At 46.5% G+C, this 21,418-nt stretch overlaps 1 protein-coding gene across 1 annotated transcript in view; it reads right to left on the bottom strand.

The window, feature by feature from the left end:
- FGF9 (fibroblast growth factor 9) overlaps positions 1–12,276 on the bottom strand; it is a 49,686-nt gene extending 37,410 nt beyond the window's left edge. The window contains exon 1 of the mRNA XM_048494937.1: positions 10,971–12,276. Coding sequence (XP_048350894.1) covers positions 10,971–11,247 — 277 coding nt within the window. The 5' untranslated portion in view covers positions 11,248–12,276. The remainder of the gene's footprint in view (positions 1–10,970) is intronic.
- Positions 12,277–21,418: the final 9,142 nt, after the last annotated feature.

The following is a 21,418-nucleotide window of genomic DNA, read 5'->3' as shown; positions in this document are numbered from 1 at the left end:
ACACCTATGCCTTAGGAGGAAAAGACAGTTGTCAGTTCTACTTTTACCCTGCCTAATCTGTACTTTCATTGGCTGACTGCCACTGGCGCTGGGGCGCATGATGGGCCCGGAAGTGCTTCAGGGCAAGAAATCTTGTCCCGATGTGCTTCCTCTTTGCGGCGCGCCAAGAGAGGAGGCGCATCAGGGCAAGATTTCTTGTCCCAATGCACTTCCTCTTGCCTCGCGCATGCTTCTGGCTTTCCGTGGGGAAAGCAAGAGCACTTCTGGTGTGACTTTTCACTGCAGACCCGGGCAAGAGCGGGGAACAGCCGGTAGTGGGTAATCAGCCATTGGGTCAGAAAGCAATGTGCAACAGATACACACTTTCCTTTCATCTTCACTGCATTTCAGGAGCCCCCAAAAGTTATTGTATTGCCTTGGTTGGATATTCTTCATGATAGTATTGTCCCCATCCTTATCAAATATATTTATGTTGAATTACTGAAGACAGTGAAACATGTATTTGGTATATAGGTACAATGCAGTTCATCTCCTTAAACTGTCATTACAAATCACTATCAGACTTGTATTGGGATCATCAGAGGCCCCAAACTGGAGTTAGAGTGACCTACAGAGTATTATATATATTTTTCAAGAGACAGTGCACTGCAAATGTTACTCTCTAAAGTGATGATAAATTGGCAATTAGAGGAAATGTAATTAGCAAACAGCTGTTTTGGAGGTATAGTTGCAATGCAATTCTGATCCTTCTAGTATCAGGGGTCTGCAACCTGCGGCTCTCCAGATGTTCACAGACTACAATTCCCATCAGCCCCTGCCAGCATGGCCAATTGGCTAGTTCAAGGGGGATACACGTGCACACAGCCATACTGTAAGGATGTTATCCAAGGGAAGAATTATGGGTTGGAGGGGTAGAGAAGAACTTTTTTGTCAGAATGAAAATGATAAAATCTCTTAAGGGCTTGTCTACAGTTACAGAATTCCCTTTCTTTGAAGGTCCACCAAAGTCTATGCTTACCGAAAGCTGCTTTCTCACTGCATTCACCAGGAGTGGATCAAGATTAGCAGAGCCCACAGAATCGGAGAATATTAGCGTTCTTTACAGTGCAGAGTTATACCCCTCTGAGTTCACTGAAGTCAACACAGGAATGGACTCATAACCTGACTTCACTAGGAAATCCCACTAAAGGAACTGCCTGAATAAACACACTTAGGCTGGAGCTATAACTCTGAATCTTATTAAGTTTTAATACAATATTTAATGGGATTGGACATGCTCCTTTTCACTTGTTATCCACAGTTAGCTTTGTAGATTGAATAAAATACACAATTTAAATACTTGTCACTATAAACAGGGCAATGGGGCAGAAGGTTTTCTATGTTTATTTCTCATATGCATTTTCCTCACAAATAACAGTAGATTGAAAACCTCTAGAGAAACATCTCAAATCTCTTTTTCCCCCTTCTGCATTTTACTTTTAAACATTCACTTTCCAGCCTGTCAGGATGACATTCTAGGGAACAGGAGAGATGCCTGGGAGAGTTGGGAACTGTGATCTTATTAGGCCCAAAGGCTTAATCTGTTGCCATTATTTTTTAAAACAAAATACTTTTGCTGCAGAAAACGTAGACAAAACAAACCCAGGTCTTCTGGGAAGGGGGCGGGGAGGTACAAGAGGCACGAGCCAATGTAGAATTAGGCACCAGTGGTGTGAGCTTTGGCCTAGTGTATATTATTAAATGTATTAGGCCCTACTTTCCACCCATAGGCATTCTGCATGCAAAATCAGACAACCATCCCTGCTGGTATAGGAGGAACAGACCAGACAGTAAAAGAAAATTCACAGTTCCAGGCAGCGCATTCACAGAAGTCAGAAAGTTCTCACAAGAATAGGCCTCTTCAGGAAGGAATCATAAGGAGAAAAGGCCACAGACCCCTTTCCCATCTCTAATAATCACAGCCATTGAGTACTGTTCTCTATCACACTCCAGGTCATTTTCATGTGTTGCTTAAATTAATAAAATAAGGGACATCTCTTTGAATGCAAGAAATCTGCCCTACAAATGCTATCACTGACATATTATTTGGTGATTTCTCCCACTTCTAATTCAAAAGGTATATCTGACTTTAAAATAACTCTCTTCCACTTTTCTGTACCACACTGACACATGTGCACCAATCTTTTGACACAGAGTCAAAGATACCTGAAGTATTATATGTGCACCAGTCCACTTGTTCTGCCCAATGTTCAAGAAAATCAATAATTAAGCATACTCAAATCAGTTGGAACAAAAATACCCTGCTGGTCACTCATGAGGGTCATCAATTCTGCTTTTTCAGAACTTCACCCTCCCGCCCAGTTTAAAGAAAGGCCTGCCCACCTCCTAGAAAACAGCTGGCAAATTGGTTGAGTATGTGAAGCAGTTACTGCAATTCATCTGCAGTTCTGGAAAAGCTCAGCTGTGTTGCAGCAGCTCCCGGCTTTTCCCAACCTTTGCAACGATTCTGCTGCTGCTACTGCTGCATCATCACTTACGTGCACAGAGAGCTGGAGTCGCAAGCTACGCACGGAAGGTCACGGACTGCAGAAAATCAAGAGTGGAGGATAAAGGCAAGACTTGTGCCCTTTTACTTCTTTACTACTCTCTAGTCCTAGTCACCACTCTCAGCCGAGGCAATCCGGTCTCTGCACCTGATGGGAGATATAATTACCACATGTCCCCTGTTCCCCAACAGATGTCTTTATATATTTATGTTCCTACTTTTTAAATCTTCCAACAAATGACCCAAAGCAGCTGGCAGCATCCTTCTCCACTCCTCTATTTTACCCTAACAACCACCACCTTGTGAAGTGGGCCAGGCTGAGCCAGAGAGTGACTGGCCCAAGGTCATCTACTGAACTTCCATGGCAAAATAGGGATTCGAATCTGGATCTCTCAGAAAGTAAAACTCTGTAGGGCAAAAGCTGAAACATCTTATTTTCAAAGTGCTCATCATTAGGACAAGCAAGCAGAAAGACTTACATGCTACAGAGTTCCCGAGAATCTAGACACACCCTAACACAGAGAGCACAGGGCTAGATTTATGGAACCAGAAGGACTGGATCTGTCAGACAGGGATGGATCTGCTGAATGAGGAGGATCCCCCAGCACACGATCCCATCCCACAAGAGTAAATGGTAACTGCACATCTCCATGCCTGCACCCACAATTCAGTGGTTGGTCCCATCACAGTAACACCTGGCAGAGGCATATTTGATGGAAAGTCAAGATGACTTTTTCCCGTCAGAACAAAACAGCTGAAAGACAAATATCCTTTTGCCTTCCTAGACCTACCAGGCCACAATCAGTCACACACTGTTATAATCCACTGGTGAAGGAAGGAGAAGAGAAGGATGTTTGAGAGCAAAGGTTAGCCAGGCAAGCAGCTAAATAATATTTCATTGGGAAGAAGCTGATACCAAAAAAAGAAAAAGCCCACAAGCACTTAAGTTTACAGGTCAGGGTACTAACCTGGAGGCTTGAATGGAGGATGGGAAGGGGGCTGAGCAAGGCTCCTGTGACATGGCACCTCTGATCTACTTCACTGTGGGGGAAGAAACCCACAAAACTACCCTGTTCAGTCCTCTCGGTGTACAGGAAGAAGGGAGAGGATAAATTTGCAAAGCCTGCACAAACTTACTCAGGCGCTGAAGAGGACAATGTGCATTTTAATGCATCCAAAGTGGCTGTTCTAAAGCAGGCAAGGTAACACCGAACAGGTTTGGAGGTGACAGCACGCCCCGGTATGACAAATAAAGTTGTGCAATGAGGCGTGGTCATTCTCCCGAGGGCGGGGCTCTCCTGTGTTTACCTCCCGCCCCCTCGCCCTTCCGATAGCTCATCTATAATGCAATCCTAAACAGTTATGCCCTTCGGATGCCAGTGAAAACAACGGGGGAGGGGGGTTGTAACTCCGCTCGGGATTGCCCTGTAAATCTACTGCACAAGAGCGTGGGACGGCAAAGCTATTCTGTTTCAAAATCAGCAGCCAGGCTGGGAAGAGGAAATCCTGAGAAAAAGGGGAAGACTGCGCACCCATTCCCTGCAGGGCTGCTTTTCCAAGCTATTTTGGCGCGGCAGCATTTCTGTATATACCTGACCCGGAGAAGTGGGACAGCCAAAGGGTGGTGCTCTAGTCCGATCCTTTGCACGAAGGCAAGCCCCCGGTAGGGTCGATCTGGTTTACCCTGCAGCCGGTGTGCTCCGAATTGCAGCTCGGTCACGTGCATTTCAACCTACCCGGGAGCTTCAAGGACCTCTGCAGAATGCCGCTATAGGACACGGCACGGGGCCTCTGCAGATCTACCGCTCGCATCCATGTCGCTTAAGGCACGTTGGTATGAAAATGCATGCACCGCACGACACAACCCGACTTCCTTCCCCCAGAACACAGCGGGTGCAACCCCACCCACGTTTTTCTAAGGCTAAAGCTAGCTTCCCCCAAGTGAGCCACCCACAATTGCTTCTTAACCATAGGTGGGCGCGTGGGCTAGCCAGTGCTGCTACAAGCCAGCAGCCTGTCCCCCTGAATAGATACCAGAGAGGATCTCCTTTTCCAACCAGCTTGTTTTATGGACGAATGATAATTAGAAGCTCGTGCTTGCAACGCTGGGGCTGACGCACAAGAGACACGCCTCTGCTCCCGTCTTCTAGCGTGCTTGGCTATTCAACCGCCTAAGCAAATATCCTAGGCGAAAAAAAGACTGCATTTAAAATTTTTAAAAATCCGGTGAACCAACAAAGAGAAAGAAAAGCGCGGGGATCTCCTAGGATCGCGTGACAGAGGGAACTCAAGTGAAAGGCGCGAAGGAAAAGAGTTCAGGTGCGTAAAGAAAGACTCTTAAAAATTCAGAAGACTTCCTGAGCAGATACTGAGCGATGGGTGGGGAGATGCGCTGCCACGTGTCCTCGGAGGGAGGGAGGATGCAGCGCAGCCGGCTCCCCAGTCCTTTTGTCCTCTGAGCAGGCATTTAAACCCCACCCCCAAGACCTCCTAGACACAGATAGTTTCATAGCAGCCCTAAAGGACAACAGATTTGCTGTGAATCCGAGCCATGAATAGGTCCTCTTATTTTGGTATCAGCATTCCATCAGTATAGCTTCTGGGCACTGTTAGGTGAAGATGGGTGGCAGGAGGAGAAAGGGCCGGCCTTGGGCACAATTGGAACAAGTCCAAAGTACAATCCCCTCTAGCTGGTTCTACACATTATTAGGAGTTAAAATTAAGCATCCACTGGTTTAAAAAATCAATCCCTTAGGGCTTAATCAATATGCTTTGGAGATTTTCAAAGCACTACATCTGTGAACATGGCCAACGTGTTTTGGTGCCCTAAGCAAATTATGACTGTGCCCCACAGGTTTTTTAAAAGGTAGTCTTTTGCAAGGGGGAAGAAAGAAGTCTACCTTTATCAAATTGCATGCTTCTTAAAACCTGGCACTTTAAGCGAATACTGTTTATTTAGGGTTGCCAACAGACCTGGGCGGAAAGGCCTTGTCCCATTAACAGAGACTTAATGGGCATACGTGTGATGTGTACAGTGGGCAGGGGGGGGTGTATCACCCAGAGGGACATATGGGGTCAAATGGCTGCAGCCATTTAGTCACTTGGGGAGTGGAAAATCGCCCCCACCCCTCCTCCTTCCCCCCAGGTCTGGACTCCCACTCTGAGGTCTTACCAAGAATGTTCAGTTCTTCAAATTTTGAGCAGGGACTCAAATTGCTTTCCCAAAAACATTATTTGGTCGTGGTGGGGGAGGACGACTGCCATATTTGGGAGGGGCGGAAAACTCAGATTTTGCACCGGGCTACATTTTTCCTATATATGTCTCTGCGTAGAGCACATCAAGACACAGCTGCCTTATAATAACCCCCATAGAGTTTTCAAGACGAGATGCTCAGGGATGGTTTTGCCATTGCCTGCCTCTACATCACACTCATGGCATTCTTGGAGGTTTTCGATCCAAATCCTTGTCAGGGGTGATGCTGACTGGCCCAAGGTCACCCAGCACGTTTTCATGGCAGAGTGTGTTTTCCAGATCCTAGCCCCAACACCGTAACCACTACACTATGCTGGACATATATGTACCACGTGTTATTATTTGCTTCCATGCCATGAAAAGCGTCACCTGCTCATTTCCACACATTGAGCCTCTATTAAAGAGCTGCTTCTCCAGATCTCTTGGCAACCAATCTTTCCTGCCAAAAGAGCTAAGTGGATTTGTGAATCCACCACTTCCTCCAACCCTCCCCCCCCCCAAACACCAAGAAGGGCCCAGCACTAGCCCTCATATGCCCACTCCAACCCTTCCCTCCACCCCAAACACCAAGGGATTATGTTCTAATGTGGAAGCACTACTGACCACACTTAGATCTTTTGGTGGAAAATAGTATAGTATGTTTATATAGTCAGGCCAGCCCCCAGTTGCAAAGGTGTTGAGATGCCCCAGAGCCTCTCTAAGGCTCATTCCGCACATGCAGAATAATGAAGTTTCAAACTGCTTTCAGTGCTCTTTGAAGCTGTGTGGAATAGCAAAATCCACTTGCAAACAGTTGTGAAAGTGGTTTGAAAACGCATTATTGTGTGTGTGCGGAAGTAACATTAGAGATTTCCATTGTTATCCCAAAGCTGCAGTTCCCAGAATTATTTCCAGCCAGTCACAACAGTGAGCAGCATCCTTCTAACCGTGGAGGAGCAGCCAGGGAAGTTTTAATTTTGCCTCGTGAAAATGGTTAGATACTGGCTAGCACTTTTTTATTACAGTGAAGCAATAAAGTCTCCTTACCACCACAGTCGGCCCACAGAACTAAAGAATTAGGGGAGGGGGGGGTGTCAAACAATGTGTTTCCCAAACAATCTGAACTTGTGAATCTCTCATTTGGAAACCCCAGTACTACACAACGAGCTTGCACATCCAGAGAATTAACACTTTGCAAGGAGTTTCTAACAATCAAGCTGCCTCTCTCTAATTCTGTCTTCATTACAAAGTGATTATTACTGAGCAACACTTGAAAATGCTGCAAAAAACACTGCTTGAAATAGATTGGATGATTTGTTTTTTAAATGCTAAAAACAAATTTCTACATGGCTGCCTTTTGCTTAGTCCCACAAACTTCGTTACAGACCTGTTCCTGCCTGCTCCCCCTTTTAAAAATGTATATGGTTAGCCTTCTTTAAATAGGGGCTACATTACTACTTTCACCTACAGAAGTCAAGCTAAGCACTCTTGTGGGGTTTAAAAGACAGTAGTGGCTAAACTCTATTTTAGTGAACAAGGCCTGAATTAATTGCCCAAATCTATTTTGGGAAGAATGCAACTCCCCAGAAAGTCTGTATAAAATAAGAACTTTTCAATCATTTCCCAAAGATGGCAAGGAAGCGATGCAGGGTGTTCCTAGGCTGGGGCATTGTTTGGTTCACTTTCTTCCTTAGGGACTATTTGCTCTCTGCAAACACCATATCAAGGCCCCAAAATAAAACAGGAGTCCGTTGGCATCGGATAGACTAACACAAATCATCCCGGCGGAAGCTTTCATGTGATCTCTGGATTGTCCTGAAAATGTGGCAAGGGGAAGTTGTAATATATAAATCTTTTTGCCCTTACCAAGTTTACAACTCTATTAATAAAATGATATCTATCTGGAATGAGGGAGGGAAGGAGGCATCGTATACCCTCAGATCTTGGGAGTGAAGCTGGGCCAGTATTTGGAAGTGAGACCACCAGGGCATATTTTACAGAGGAATGCACTGGCAAACCATCTCTGCTTCTCACATGCCTTGAAATACCCTTGCTGGGGTCACTATAAGTCAGCTGTGACTTGACAACACTTTGCACATTGATACATCTGGAATGTATTTGCTTATTTATTTACATCCTGCCTTTCACCCCAAAGGGGACCCAAAGAGGTTTACATCATTCCCTCCTCCATTTTGTCCTCACAACAACCCTGCAATGTAGGCTAAGCTCGGAGTATGTGATTGGCCCAAGGTCACCCAGCAAGCTACCATGGCAAGTGGGTATTCGAACCTGGATTTCCCAGATCCTATTCTGAAGCATTAATCACTACACCACGCTGGAATGGATGACTTCAAGCCCCCCTTAGTATGATTTGACATGAAAGCAGGCTGCAACCACTGATTCTACTTCTGTGCATTTTAATCAAATTAATGAATATATATACACACACACACACACACACACACACACACATACATACATACACACACACACACATATACATACATACATACATACATACATACATACATACATACATACATATATATATATATACACACATTCATTTATTCTGATGTAAATTCCGCAGTACTGAGGCGAACCTTCGATCACCATCTTGGCTGTCTTTTGTAGTTTCTGTGGCCTTAAGTGCAACATGCTTCATTTTAAAGTGATTTCACCATGATAAGTGCTCTGATTTCAGCTAATTATGGAAGGTGCCATTCAAACCTCTGTTTGCACCACCCATAACCTACTCTTCATGCCTAACCCGACTGCAGAGAAACAGAGGGCTCCTGCACTTTCACTGTATATAAGAACATCAGCAGGTGAATTTTTTCCTACTCTGGCCTGAATGTACCAGCATTCCTTCTTTCAGGTAACAATTCACAAGGAACTCCTTGGCATATGCAACGAAGAGTTGGATTTATATCCCCCCTTTCTCTCCTGTAAGGAGACCCAAAGGGGCTTAAAAACTCCTTTCCCTTCCCCCCCCCACCCCCCCCCTCACAACAAACACCCTGTGAGGTATGTGGGACTGAAAGAATAAGAACTGTGACTAGCCCAAGGTCACCCAGCTGGCATGTGTTGGCGTGCACAAACTAACCTAGTTCCCCAGATAAGCCTCCACCGCTCAAGTCAAACCTTGTTCTCCAGATTAGGCTGCACCTGCTCTTAACCACTACACCACGCTGACTAAGACAATTAAAGGACCTCTTTGCCTCCCCCCGCCATCCTTTCCCAAAAATAACTTGGGAGAGGGGAAACCTTTAATAAAGGCACTTCTGCTTCAAACAGCCAGGTGAACTAAAGGCAAAGCAAACGCTGCAGCATACCGCCGGCCCCTCTTCTCTCCGCCCCCATCAAGCCATCGGGAAATCCACTTTCTCCCCCGATATAAAATTAGCCGCCTCCTCCGCCTGTGGTTTCTCCAACGCTGGAAAGCAGCAGCTGCTGCTGCTGCGACCCAATTCAGGCGAGCGGCTGGGAGGACAGGAGCGAGCGGGGCGTAGGACCCTGCAGAGGCCTCCTCAGGCGCCTGCCCGAGCCAATGTGCGCGCTCGCCGGGCCGCCGTCCACCTGCTCGCTGCAGGAGCCCGCGGGCTGCCGCTGGGCTCAACCGCGGCGTGCAAATCTCGCCCCTGAACGCACCAGAGCGGCCGCCTTTTGATCTCGCCCGGCCGAACGCGCGGGAAAGACCGCAGGTCTGTCCTGCGGGGCGCGCGCGCGCACCCACGCGCCCCGCAGCAAGAGAGGGACGCGTGAAACAGCTTCAATAAAAGAGCAACTTTTTTAAAATAATGACAACCCCTCCAACTTTCTTGCTTTACTTGGGAATTGCTTCTTGCAAAGCACTTTTCCGGATGAGCTGCTTCAGCGCCCGGAAGGGGCTTCCCGCTTTCCCCCCAAATCTGCACACTGGACTAGTCTGCTTGTTACAAAGGTAATCTACAACCACCCCCATGAGAATGAGGGTGCATTGGTCCACACCAATGCCGCCATCGTCAGATATTGAATCTCCACAGCAAAACTGAACCTCATGACCATATCATTCTCTTCCCTTCTAATCCTGGACTGTTTAAAGCTCACCTCTTTCTTATAGGACTGAGATGTCCTGAACAACTAGCCACAATGTTTTAAAAAGATAATCTGGGACACCTGGCACTATGTAGCATGTGCAGGCAAAGGATCACTGTCAGGTGGATTCCCTCCCAAGTTAACTCCTCCCAGCAACACTTGGCGCCTGGATCCCTAAAGTGCCATTCTTTTATCCGCTCTTTCGGTCCAGCCCAGTGGTTATTTACTGAGAACTACCGTCCCATTATAGAGCTACAGGAGACCAACCTTGAGGACCAGAGGGCCCATTTCACACTTTTGGATGGGAGTGGTCTGAGAAATGCCCTGACCCAGAAGCCTTTCTAGGCACCAACCCTTGTACACCAAGAAAATCCAGGGAATGCTCTTTTTAAAATTAGCTCTGGCAGAGCGAGGAAGCAAAGCCTGCATGCGTGCTGCTGGGGAAAGGACAAGGGAGAATCTGTCATGCAATACCTGCCCTGAAGAAGAAAACGTGACTTGTCTTCCTCACAGACTGGCTAGTATTATTATTTCATGACTAAGAGATCTCAGTTTATGATGAAAGTGTGAACAACAGGAGCAGCTGTTCTGGGAGGGAGTTTGGGGGCATGACTGGAGCCACTGGCTATGGGGTGGGGGGGATTCCCTCAACCTGGTGGGTTCAGGCAGGCTGCTGAGGGGGAAACCAGAAGAGGAGGAAGGTGTGTCCTTTAAACTCTTTCCAGAAAAGTGGATGCACTTTTAAATGGGGACAGGTTCAAGGACTCCCAGCAGGGACAAACATACTTCTTATTCTTACCTGTGCTTTCTCCTCAACCACAAAAAAAAAATTTTTGAAAAATGTTCCACATTTTAATGTTTTTGTACTTGCAGTTTCTGAGGGTTTTTTTTTTTACAAATTATGACTTGGAGAATTGCAGCAGCACCACCACCACCCCGCCCCCCCGCCCCCATGTGCAAACTCCAGAGGCATTTTGGCTTCCACGCTCTTCAACAAACCACAATAATCCTCCTCCCTTGCGTATCCCCCCCCCCCCAAAAGGAAAATCAAACCCAACTTCCGTCTCTCTTTTCTGCCATCCCACAGCCACCAAAGGGTTAATCGCCCATACCTACCAAATCTGCTGTGGTCTTGCCTGGTTCCTTGGATCGTACCATTGGGGAAAATTTCTAAATGAAATCCAGTCCTGCAGTAGAGTTGCCTCCTCCTCAGGATCCCTTTTAAATGATCCAGGTCCGTCACAGCAGGCCCCCTGGGGAGCCCACCTGCTTCAGACTGCCCCAGGTGGTCGCTTAACAACACCGGACTGTCCACAGGCAACACAGGCACATTCCCAAAGGGTACCGCATCTTGCACACCAAAATAGTTCCCAACTTCACCTAAGGGAGCCATCAGGAGAGAGAGGGGGAGGGAGGGAGGGGGAAGGTTGGCGCTTTTTTTTTTTTTTGCAGCAAGACTGTAATGCTGGTGTTCAAGCCCAATATTCTTTTTTCCCCCTCCTCTCTGGCTCCTTTTAAAAATGGGTTTCCACTCCACTGTCCCCTCCCAGTTCCACTTACATCGAGAGGGGGGGATATTCTCGCATTAATCCACCAATAATAATGATAACAACAAAAGTAATCTGTTTTGACAGCTTCAGGTTCAAGGTCAAACTGCTGCTAGTCTTAAGAGGCCACCAGGTTGGACTCGCACATGGGCATCTTTATAAGCACAAGAGAGATGTCTAGAGGTATATCAAGGGAGAGATCATCTATATTCCCCGGGTCTCAGCAAGCGGTGAGATCTTCTGCCCATCCGACTGTAATGAGGATAAAAATCCGTAGTTTCTCCATCCGGCTCCGGAGCAGAACGACCATAGCAACTTCACCGTCTAGCCGTTACCGAGGGTGTTGGGTACATATAATATATTGTTATATACATCTAAGACGCACAGGCAACGCCAGGATTTTTTATGGATTCTGACTCCAGAAAGGCATGCGCTGTTTTTACTCTATAACAGACTGCATACATCAGCATGAATCCTGCAAAGGAGGGAGCGGGAGGAAAGACACACATACACAGAGGTGAAAAAAAAAAGAAGGGAAAATCTCACATTTGCTGGCTGAGACAAATCCCCCCAAAAGAAAAAAGGACGTTTATAATTTAAAAAAAAAAACTTTTGACGTCCAAATCTATTATCCAGGGTTCTGAGGAGGCTTGGCGGATGCCCCTGGCTTCAGCCCGGCTGGTCATCCACCCCTTGGCACAAGAAAGGCAGCAAGGTCCGGGCGCTGCTGGTGTCTTCTGGCTGGCCGGCCTGGAGACAGGTGTTGCTTCCGCAGGGCTCCCCGTGCAATGTTGTACTCCGGCCCCGAGCTGCGGCTCTTGACTGTAGCTCTTCCATCCAGCACGCAGGCAAAGTGGCGCAGGAAGAGGCATTGGGCTGGGTTTAAGGTAGTCCAGTGTGCTGGCGGCGAGGAGTCCCCCGGGTCCTAGCGCGCATCGTTACCTGCTGCAATAGAGCGGCGGCGGCTCCTGCCATCCCAGCCTCGCTCAAGCCCGCTGGCCTCATGCAACTGAAGCGCCTCGCTTAAGCAAGCAGCTCTCTCCCCGCCTTTAAAAAAACAAAAATACTGCTCTGCGGCACTCCTGTACCGGCGCAGAAAAATAAAGCGAGAGCTGGGAGCGAAAACTTTGAGGCAGCGATTGCAACCTCCGCGGCCGTAAGCAGCCAGAGGAACAGTGGGCTGCAAGGGTGGCGTGGGGGGATGTCCCATGAAGCGAAAAGTCGCGATGGGTGGCATTGCATCAAAGCGTTTTTGCACAGAGAAGCCCTGGTGTCTGATCCTCGGTCAGTGACTGGGGAGCAGCGATTTGAGCGTCCTGGGGGCATGTTTATCTATGCACGAAGAAGATCCCCTGATCCAAGGCGCGGGGACTGGGAGGCAGAGTCCTACTGAACTCAATGCCACGCGCGCTCATCCGCCCCAATTCCACCTGCACAGAACTTGCACGCAGACAGCTTGTTCAGTGGGACTTGGAACAAGGCGAGATTGGAATAGCCAAGGCGGTACACTTACCTGGGAGGAATGCGCGCCGCACACGACCCTGACGGATCACACACACGTGGTATGGGAAGGCTCGGACCTTTCCGACCCCAAACGCCGCAGGAGTAGCGCGCAGAGAAAATTCCCAGGCAGGGCGCGCGAGACGCACGCCACCCAAACACCCTCCCACGCGGGCCCCGGGGTGGCGTCCTCTGCAGAGCGGGAATTTGGCTGTGGCGTGGCTTGCAGGACGCGCTATTCATGCCGTCCTACGTACATCTACTGGGTTCAAGGGGAACGGCTTGCCAGGAGCGTTCGCTTCGCCCGAGGAGGTCACTGAAGTGAATTCCGCACTGCTTATTTATAACGAGTTGCAATCGCTGTAAATATGCAGCGCGGAATCACTCTGAATTCCGCGGGACCTATACCCAAATGCATGCGTGTAGGAGGGGGCTGGGGGCGACCAGCCTGGTTTTCTTTCTACACCGACCTCGAATTTTGCCCATTCTCCGCTTCCGCACCTGCCAATGGAAACAGGCCGGGGAAAGCAGCCGGAAAGAAGGTCAACGTGGCCCAGCTGCGTCAGCACGCGGCTAGGAAGTCCCCGCGGGGTTTCCTAACGCCACGTGGTCATTGTCGCGCTACTGGGCCTTCATCTACTCCTGGTTGAATGGCTTCCATCCGCTGGAACACCTAGTACCGGGGTTACTGAATCTGAAAGTAGGATTGAAAAGAGGGGGGGGGTTTACAAAACTGCACCCCAAAACCGGCATTAAATGCTAGTTTGCTGTCTGGGATATGTGAAGGAATGAGAAGGATTGCTAGGGAGGGTGTCATGCAAAAAGAGTTCATTTCCCCTGCTTAATCCTAAAATGCAGATGCTTTGGATTTAATAGAAAGCCAAATCAGGGACTTGGGATCTCTTCTGTCTTGGATGGGGCATAATCAGTGGTGGGATTCAAATAATTTAACAACCTGTTCCGGTGGTGGGATTCAAATAATTTAACAACTAGTTGTTTACAAGCACCATTTTAACATCCGGTTCTGCCGAAGTATTGCGAACCTGCTGAATCCCACCACTGGGCATAATCCCCTTGAAAAGTAAGGTTTGCAGCATGGGAACACTGCTCAGTACAGTAGTCACCTTGGAAAACCAGGTGGCTGTTGCAATTCAAAGTGCCTTTGCCCAGGATTGGCTAGTCCAGGGGTCTGCAACCTGCAGCTCTCCAGATATTCATGGCCATGGTGGCAGGGGATGGTGGGAATTGTATTCCACAGGTGGCCATCATTAGAATGGATTCTCTAATAGATGGCCACTGTACTGGTAGGTACAGGAAGTGCTTCCTGTAGGTACAGGAAGTGCTATAACATGAACATCTGGAGAGCCGCAGGTTGCAGACCTCTGGGCTAGTCCCTACTCCTGGCACAGTCAAACCTACAGTGATCTATGCCTAGTTTCATCTAGGCCGGGCTATTGCAATGCGCTTGGAACTACTCTTGAGGAATGTTTGGAGGCTGCCACCAGTGGTGTAGCGCCACGAGGGGGAGGCACAACGCACCAGCTGCAGAGGCATTCCGGCGGGGCAGGCTGGGGCAGATGGGGGCTTGGAGGGGCACAGGGCACGCGTGCGCACCGGGTGCAGTTCCCCCTCGCTCCATCCCTGGCTGCCGCTAGTGTTGAATGCTGTAGACAAACAGCTGGTTAGGATCAGTTAGTAGGGTCATGTGACCCCAATATTACAGCAATTGTGCTGGCTTTCAATCTGCTCCTGAGCCCAATTCAAGGTGTTGGTTTTGACCTTTAGGGTTCATGGTTTCAGATCGAGGTATCATAAGGACCATCTTCTCCCATACGTTCCTGTCCAGGAACTAGGATTAAATGGTGAGGCCCTTTCAACTGCCCCATCATCAGAGAAGCTCCTCTAGGGAGAGCCTTTTCAGTGGCAGCCCCATGATTATGGAACAACCTCTCCAATAAAGTGCACCTGGCCCCTTCACTCAGACTGATTCTGCACAGGCAACAGTAACAGGTTAAATGAGCCTGTGCTGCCTGTGCCTCCGTTTGCACAGTGGACGGAGGGACCAGCCGGGATCGCTGGGATCCCAGAGACAAGAGGTGGTACAGTTCGCACAAGAAACGCTGTGTTTCCGTGCTAGCTGCACAGCCGAGAATCTCCCACCCGAAAATCCAGCCCCCAAGAATCCCACCCACCTACCAGTACAGTGGCCATCTATTAGAGAATCCATTCTAATGATGGCCACCTGTGGAATCCACCATCGCGAATGGAAGGGAATGGGAATTGAACACTTCCTGCTTCCCATAGTTCGCACAGGCAAGCAGGAAGTGCTTGAAAACCAGGTTAAAGGAGGAAAATCGCTAATTTCATTTAACCCAGGTTCAGGCAAATCGAACAGGTCGAAAACGTTTGGGGGGTGAGTACTGTGGGAGCTTCCCCTGCCAAACACTTTTTAAAAGTGTCTCAACCCATTATGTTTGGCTGGTGCAGAATCAGCGTCAGTCTTTAGCTGAAGATGGTTTTGTTCTGGATAGCAATTGATTAGTTGTTCTGCCGACTGGTTGTTTAAAATTGATTGCTTTAATTTGTGCTTTTATGTATTTTATTGTGTTTGTATGGCAAGCCACGTTCCTATCAGTAGAAAGGCACCTAATAAATGTTTAAAATTAATAAATAAATAAATATGGAATGATCACAAACAACAGAAGTGCATATGTGATTTGCAGTCCAGTCCCAAATGGAGCTAAAGTCTTCTAAATCAATGGGTTTATAATCATATATATGTAGTAAGAATTGCATTGTGACAGAGACTCCAGATTAGCTACTTTCTGGATTCCACACTGGCCTGCACCCATTCATTTAATGTTAACCACCAGTAATAGTCAGACCACTTTCAAACTGTCCCCCACAGGCTTATCAAACAGTTGAAATTTTTATTTTAAAACCTTTAACTTATTGAAAGTTTTAGTATGATTTACATTAATTTAAACCCAACCTAACCCCCAGTGTAATATCAGGATGGAGTTTTTCTCAAAACACTGGTCCTTGGATTTCCACAGTGGTATATAAATGTGTTTGACAGTGTGTCTGTTTTCTGCTTTATGTAGTGTGCACAAGCCATGTTTTTCACAAGCAACGTACCAGTTACAGTCTGACATATCTGCAAGGCATGTTTACACACTTAAGGGTAAGCAAATAAGCATGCTGCACAAATACTTTTGGAACAGAATGGTATCATTTCTGAATGCTGTAATTAACATTATTAATTTGGAATAAGGCAATTACGAAATATATTAATTTTGCTTCAGGAATACTCTACCTTTCTCCCCATTCAGAACCCAAAGCACTTTACACCATTTTCCTCTCCTCCATTTATCTTCACAACAACCCTGTGAGAAAGGGTAAGACGAAAATGTGTGACTGCTCCAAAGTCACCCGACAAGTTTCTGCAGCAGAGCAGGAAACAGAATTGGGGTCTCACAGATTCTAGTCTGACACTAACCACTAAACCACATTACCTCAAGCCACAACCTACACTGCAACAGAGGAGACTTCAGCGGCTTCTACCATAGTTTATCACTTTTTCTTGATGCCTCCCCTTTTAATGAGGAACAAAAACATACCCTTCACAAACTGGCATGGTGATCTTTCCTGATCCACATTTAACCACAAGTGGCAATATAGGGCCAACTGAGGTGCAAGCACATAGAATCATAGAGTTGGAAGAGACCACAAGGGCCATCAAGTCCAACCCCCTGCCATGCAGGAACACACAATCAAAAGCACTCCCAACATCTGATAATCCAGCCTCTGTTTAAAAACCACCAAAGAAGGAGACTCCACCACTCTCCGAGGCACTTAATTCCACTGTCGAACAGCCCTGACTGTCAAGACATTCTTCCTAATGTTTAGGTGGAATATCTTTTCCTGTACCTTGAATCCATTACTCCATGTCCTAGTCTCTGAGGCAGTAGAAAACAAGCTTCCTCCCTATTCGACATGGCATCCCTTCAAATATTTAAACATAGCTATCATGACTCCCCTTAACCTTCGCTTCTCCAGTCTAAACATCTCCAGCTCCCTAAGCCTCTCTTTGTAGGGCATGGACTCCTTTACCATTTTGGTTGCCTTCCTCTGGACACCTTCCAGCTTGTCAATATCCTTCTTAAAAAGTAATGTGATATAGTCATATGACATCAAAAGGAGTAGTCTTATCCAATGGACAGCAGGGGTAGCTGCTCCAGGCTCCATGGAGCCCAATCAGATTCCTTTCAAAGTTGTTCCCCATTAAATTAAAAATAAATAGAAAAAAAGCTACCACACTAGCAGGGCAATTGTAACCAAAGTTTCACCCTTCTGAGCCCATTTAGTTCAATAAAATTAAAATTGTGTCAGTCTGCTTGGGATTGCGCTGTAGGTCCTGATACGGTCCACTTCTAACTGTTAAAGAAGACCAGGAATCCATAGGAAGTTTCGGTTTTCATCCCGTGACTACTTCTCCCTCCTTCCCAGTATGTACCTAAAAAAATAACAAGACTCTTTCAAATGGAATCTCTATAACCGGAAACTTGTGAGAAGTGGCTGGAAAGTCATCTGTCAAGACGCTTAGCTTTACTTTCCTGCCCCAGGGCAAGGGGTTGGACTGATGATCCCTCTGGTTATTTCCGACTATGGTTGCATTCACCTGAACAAAGGCAAAGAGCATTAGGTAATTCTGCCAGAGTTATATTCAAACAGACCTGCCTTGCTTCTGTGTTGCTCTCACACTCTTTCATGTAGAAAAGGACATTCCTCAATTTTTACTCCCAAGAACAAGTGTGTTACAGAAAACTATCGTGTTTGAATGTAGAGTGTTTCTGATACTGAAGAGCGCACAGCTGTTCATATCAAATCTTGACTGGTAAATATCCAACTGCACATCCCTAATTATTTGCTCAACTATCTGGGAACTGTCAAGAGATTTTTGTACTAATTTCAAATTCAAAACCCTTACAACAAACGTCAGATGCATTGTGGGTGGTTCAGCAACCTCAGCTGAGGCATGTGGGGCTAAGAAGGTACTTAATTCAAGTCAATGGGGAGACGAAAAAAAACCCCTGAAACAAAATTCTATTACCCTGTCCTCGAATGAAAAAGCTTCAACATCACTAACCTTGGACTTTGATGTTATCATTACTCATAAGTTTCAGACTCTGAAAAGGAATGGCAAGCTGTCATTAATCATCTATGAGTAGGCGGCATTTCTGCCAAACCTCATGAAATCTACATTATCCATATAATAGCATTTGCTTTATAATAGCAAACCTTCCATCATTCTAAGTTGTGGTATCCTTGATCACTCTCGCAACAATTAAAGTTGGAGTTTTGCAACAGAATAACCCTGTAGCGTTTCCTATTCCCACCTGGGTTTTCCTTTGATCAAATGGGTGGCGTGCTTTTCTGAACAGCAGTGTCATTTAAGAGCTGTGTCTCTTGCAACAGGGTCATCAAAATTTAATTATCACCCTCATATAGAAATCTAACTCAGACCAACTGTGAGTCAGCAGAAGAGACTTGTCTCCCAGCCAGGTCCCCATGGCTCTGTTTCTCCCATCCCATAAACGTCCCACATGTATCATTCAAATGCAATAACATCTGCTAATTATAATCTATGTAAATGCTGTAGATGCTAACACGTTTATTATAAATGGTGGGGGGAGACATATGGAGAGAATGCATGCACAGAAGATGGAAAATGTGTAAGACGGCTTCGTAAAGAACCAACCATACAAAATATATAGCAAAGCAAAATCTATAGGGGTGAAGAAAGGCAGCAGAAGCTCAGTGACAGCTTGGAGAAGAAGAAGAAGAAGAAGAAGAAGAAGAAGAAGAAGAAGAAGAAGAAGAAGAAGAAGAAGAAGAAGAAGAAGAAGAAGAAGAAGAAGAAGAAGAAGAAGAAGAAGAAGAAGAAGAAGAAGAAGAAGAAGAAGAAGAGGACGAGGACGAGGACGAGGACGAGGACGAGGACGAGGAGGACGAGGAGAGTTGGATTTATATCCCCCCTTTCTCTACTGTAAGGAGACTCAAAGGGGCTTACAAACTCCTTTCCCTTCCCTCCTCACAACAAACCCCCTGTGAGGTAGGTGGGGTTGAGAGAGCTCAGAAGAACTGTGACTAGCCCAAGGTCACCCAGCTGGCATATGTGGGAGTGCACAAGCTAATCTAGTTCACCAGATAAGCCTCCACAGCTCAGGCAGCAGAGCAGGGAATCAAACCCGGTTCCTCCAGATTAGAATGCACCTGCTCTTAACCACTAAGCCACTGCTGGATTATTTTTTTAAATAGCTGTTAAATTTTCCTGTGTGCTACATACTGCCATATGACTGCCATAAATCTCATTACTCTAGTATTTCAATTTCATTACTTCAATAAATATTCATATGTCTGCCTTTCTCCTGAGCATCTTAGGGTCCAACGGGAAGAAAAGTCCCTCTGTTCTCTTCTGGGAGGTTGTTCCAGAGGCATGGCGTGGTAACCACTCAAAAGACCTGAGCCCAGACTTTTGCCAAGTGTGGTTTAATTATAGCAGATACTGATAATATTCAACCGACTGTAAAATGAAGCTGCCACATGGGAACATGCAGAGATAGGCAGCAGAGGCACCGGGCGCACAGCCTGGTGGGAACTACACTTCCCATAAGACCCTGGGGCTCGCAAGGTCTCATGGGAAGTGTAGTTCCCACCAGGCCATTTTCAGCCTGCAGGGAACAGGCCACTTCTCCAGCCTGCACTGTTTCAATAAAGTAAGTGTGTGGGGACGCCGCGGGAGGGGGTGATTTCCCCCCCAGGTGCGCGCCTGGTACAACGGCCACCCCTCGGGCCCCTGGTAGCTCCACCTCTGATAGGCAGTCCTTCAGGTATGTGGTGTTGAAGTTTACTGCACAGAGAAGCGGCTAACACACTGATTAAAAGGGCAAAAGGTAAATGTTTATTAGAAAGTACATTTAGGATAGTAAAGAGGGAAGGATAGCATGCTGCTGTCTTGCTCGGCAGGAAGAGTCTCTGCTGCTAATTTCTGAGGAAAAAGCAGAATATTACACCTGAGAGTATCAGTCTGAGGACAGAAGAGGTGGCACAAAAGGACAGAGGGGGTCACTAACTTTACAGCCTTTCCTAACTGCCCACTTGTCTGCTCCCTGCTCAGTTCCTTTGCACATTAGACATCGGTACATCCAACATGTGGACCTCAGGACTTAAAGGGCTTTAAAGGAGAGCACCAACACTTTGAATTGGGCCTAGAAACTAATCAGCAGCCAGCAGAGGGACTTCAAAATAAGAGTGTTATGGTATTTATTTTATTTATTTATTTATTCGTTCCACTTTTATACCGCCCTCCCCCAAGGGGCTCAGCAAGGTACTTCCAGCAAGCCCCAGTAAATGAGCAGGCTGCACCAGGTTATCACATAAGTCTCCCTTTTTCTGTCTTATCCTCATTCCTGTGAGTTTAGGCAAAGAATGTAGATCATCTAAAAAGATTCCATGGTAGAGGGTGGATTTGGAATAAGTTGTCCCAGGTTCTAGCCTAACACTCAGACTACTCTGCCACCTATCTGCTTAGATTATCACCCACCCCCAGTAGTAAACTGGCCCTGGTCACCTGCTCACAAGATTGGTGACTATTCCTCAAGTATGCAAAAATGTTTTTTAAAATGCTGAAAAATCTCAGATCCTGACTCAAATGCCTCTTTCATACAAAATGTGATCTGATCCTTACTCAGTACTAACATCTCACTTAGCAATGTTCAACTTTGGGAGGAGCAAAGTCTAAGCTTATTCTTACATTCCCTTTAGTCTATGCTCTTGTCCTAGTCTGCAGACCCCTGCTGCCTATCAAAAAAGCCTGTGTTTAAACAGAATCAGAAAGGTCTCCCAAAGCCACTAAGAGGCTATGATGATTGGTGGAAAATTGGTATAAAATTGCAATTTGAATTGTTCTGTTCAACAGGAACTTAGCAGGCTGCTCTGACAGAACAACGTCCCTGTCAGGCACATATATGTGGAATCATTTTTTTTCTCTTTTTGCCCCTTCCACTGACTAAAGAACTGAAATGCGCACACAGAAAAGTGGCACAGAATACTGGCTAGATCCCTGGTACCTTGAACCATATTGTGCCAGGTTAGGGTGTGATTCTATGCAGAGTTATTCCACTGTAAACAAATAAAACCAATTGGTTAAGATTAGAATAACTCTACACAGGAATGCACTTTTAACATGTGGCTTCATATTATATATAACATCATAATGATATTAGATTCTGTAGTTTATGTTGTGTCTAGGTTTTGATTTTTCCCCCTTACCCATTGTGTCACGAACTGTAGACAACACATCCCATTTACAAATACCAATTGTGTACTTTGTAGGAATCTGTCTTCACTTTGTACATTTTGAACCTGAGAAGGTAAAAGTTGCTGATACTTCAGTATAAGCAGTGTCAAGTTATTGACTACATTCCTCTGTTTATAATATGTGTGTAGAATCCA

This window comes from Sphaerodactylus townsendi, linkage group LG04 (assembly GCF_021028975.2).
Source record: "Sphaerodactylus townsendi isolate TG3544 linkage group LG04, MPM_Stown_v2.3, whole genome shotgun sequence".
In the NCBI taxonomy this organism is placed as follows: domain Eukaryota; kingdom Metazoa; phylum Chordata; class Lepidosauria; order Squamata; family Sphaerodactylidae; genus Sphaerodactylus; species Sphaerodactylus townsendi.
The sequence above is the reverse complement of the archived record's forward strand: the minus strand, read 5'-3'. Positions and strand labels throughout refer to the sequence as shown.